Source organism: Pinus tabuliformis, chromosome 4_1, assembly GCF_031772625.1.
Source record: "Pinus tabuliformis cultivar Carrire ecotype Pingquan chromosome 4_1, CPIR1, whole genome shotgun sequence".
Classification (NCBI taxonomy): domain Eukaryota; kingdom Viridiplantae; phylum Streptophyta; class Pinopsida; order Pinales; family Pinaceae; genus Pinus; species Pinus tabuliformis.
Window position 1 is genome coordinate 437,827,415 of NC_142303.1, and position 2,865 is coordinate 437,830,279.

Here is a 2,865-nt window from a genome sequence, read left to right on the forward strand (position 1 = left end):
AAATTTATTAATATTTAATCTTTATAAACAAAGTGTTTTAACCATTTGACAACTGAATTATACTCGCCCATAATAATTACACTAACTATTGATTTGAAAACTAAATTATAATAAACTTTTCCATTTATTTAATATATTTAAAGTGACCCACGGAGAACATTGAGCGTTCCGATCTGATCCACACCGTTCGAAAGGCCAACTTTGACTGGTTTTTTCAGAGGACAACTTTGACTGGTTTGTCTTACCAGAAAGTCAATCTTCTCCGAAGTTCCACAGCTGTGTAGGATCGACAGAGTTATAGCGCTCATGCGGAAGGAGGTCAGAGGCCGGTGCCGGCTCCTCGTTAATCGGCGCGAATTTATCCAAATTGAGACCCTCAGCGCCGTCTGTTATGGCTAAGAGAGACTTCCACCAAGCCTCCTGATCGCTCGATATCTCCATTTCCGAAACCGAAGACGACTGCAACGGCGACACAATTGCAGGCTGTTGCTTATTATTACTGTGCAAAAAGGGCGAAGTCGAAGTCAGTTCGCCTAAAGCATATTTGGCGGCGGCATTCTTGATTTGCTTAGGGGAATGAGAAGACACAGGCGGAATAAGGGACACAGAATCTGGGAAATTGAAATGGGCGGCGGGACGTTTCAGGTAATACGCTGCGGCGTCATAAGCACGGGCTGCCTGCTCAGCTGTTTTGTATGATCCGAGCCATAATTTCGCTCGACATTTGGGCATCCGAATTTCGGATACCCACCTTCCCCATTTTCGTAGTCGGGTACCCCTAAATTTACCCGACGTTTCCCCGCGACCTTGATTTGGGAAGACATGGTCGTGTCCCTGTGGACTGGGTTTCGCCATATTGAAATGTTTCGAAATAAGTAGCAGGCTATGAACAGAGCTTGGCAAATTACTGAACTGAAACTGAGCTCAGGCAATGGAAGAAAACGCAGGGCCTGATTTGAAGAGATGGAGAACAATATAGCTGTGTATATATATCTGAAATTTGAAATGCCGGGAGCGCGTATCATCCGTGTGTTTGTTGGGAAGAGGTGGCATTACACAGTAGTGACTGAATGCAGAGTGTTGGATATTCAAAGGAAGACTGACTTGGTATATCAAAGAAAAACACGCGAAGGAATTTATTAGCGAAAGGTCAGTGGCCCATGGAAAACCCTTTTCTTCGTTTGACGTGTGATCAGATGGGTGGACTCCCACAGATTGACTTGTAAAGCGAAGCAAAGTCCCTGAGTCATCCGTGTATACTAACCTAGAGAAAGCCCCGAACAATCTGTGACGGATCTTCCTCTTATCATCGCTTGTCTTTCATCCATCGAAATTAGTAAATTAAAGCGAACAGTGGGGTTGTTTAGTCCAAATTCTCTGTTGTTTAGTTATATTTAGGCTGTGAGGCTTTTACTTTTCTGAGAAACGCATGTATTCGATGTGATTGTTAGTGCGTGGATGTGATTGTTACAGCATGGAGATAATCTGTCAGATGTGCTTGAGAATCCTGGGAGGCAGGCCTGGAATTTGACGTTTCACAGAGTATTTGAAAAAAAATTACAGGTAAAACAAAAATTGAAACAGTAAATTTGACTTGCTCATGAGTAATTTAAATTCTAATGAGTGATTAGACAGAGATAATTCAGACAATGTGCTTAATTGCACGACTTATTCTTTTGTCGATTGGCTGGAAACTCACTCATTTCTTATCGCAATTTCTTCCCTAAAGACCATTGGTATTCATTTCATAAAAAAAAGGAGTGAGCTATTATATTTCGAGAAATCTTCTTCTAAGTATAACTAGCTATAACCTTACTTCACACTCACAAGTTTATATAAAATTTAAAAAAAACCAGTACTAAAATCAAATGGCATTTATCGAATTTCCATTTCACAAACAAGATAAATTTAAATGGATAAACAAAATAAAAATAAAAATAAATTCATCAAATTTTCCATTTAACAAGCAAGATAAATTTGAATGGACAAGCCACATAAATTTGAAGTCCTAAGGCTGAAGGGAGGTACATTAACATTAAGCATATTGCAGTGCAACAATGTTGAATGCCACGTGAGGGTGGGGACCTATTGTTAGAGATTTATTAACAGTAAAAATCCTATGATATATATCCAACCTCATGTCACATTCAATACTTATTAATAATCCTGTCGTGTATATCCATCGTCAGCAGTATTATGAGGGCGGGTACCTGTTGTTAGAAGATTATTAGTAGCAATAATTTTATTGTGCATATCCATCCACCCGTAACATTCAATATTTGTGAATAATCCTATTGTGTATATATCTATTCTTATATAGTATTCAGTACTGATTTCATTTGCAAGGGGGATAAATTTCACATCTGACTGTCCACCGTCAATTATCGTTCTCTACCCTATTCCTAGGGTGCAGAGGGAAGGAATTATGCACAGGAAGTGCAAGATTTACTTACATTGTGATTACTCATTGTTTGTTTTTTTTAAGTTAAGTAATATTGATTAAAAGCATATATAGAGGTTAATATTTTTTGGAGAGCCAAAATTTGTATTGGTCAGTTAAGGACTAATTTTCATCAACTTGGTTGTGTAATAGAGTTCTGGAAAAAGCCAAAAGAAGTGTGGGAGGAAAATGTATGCATTTTTGAGCCGGAAAAGGCGAAAAGAAGTCTGGGAGGAAAGAGTATACATTTTTGTGCCAGAAAAGGCGAAAAGAATTATGTGAGGAAAGAGTATGCATTTTTTGTCCTTCAGGAAAGGTGGAAACAGAAAACCATTTCATTTTAGAATGTGAGGCCTTCAAAGACAATAGAAAAAATTATGAATATGCTCTAGCAGCTAGCTCTTGAGATAATCTATCTAGAGAGG

The 2,865-nt window shown here is 38.5% G+C and overlaps 1 protein-coding gene across 1 annotated transcript; it reads right to left on the bottom strand.

Moving 5' to 3' along the window:
* Positions 1-252: 252 nt before the first annotated feature.
* On the bottom strand, positions 253-855 carry LOC149176202 (ethylene-responsive transcription factor ERF022-like). Its single transcript, XM_089421378.1, has one exon. It carries the CDS (start codon positions 853-855, stop codon positions 253-255), a length of 603 nt encoding a protein of 200 aa, XP_089277504.1.
* Between the last annotated feature and the right edge of the window lie 2,010 nt (positions 856-2,865).

What these genes read in the sequence shown, in the direction of transcription:
- LOC149176202 (XM_089421378.1), bottom strand. Translation starts at nt 855, where the DNA reads ATGGCGAAACCCAGTCCACAGGGACACGACCATGTCTTCCCAAATCAA.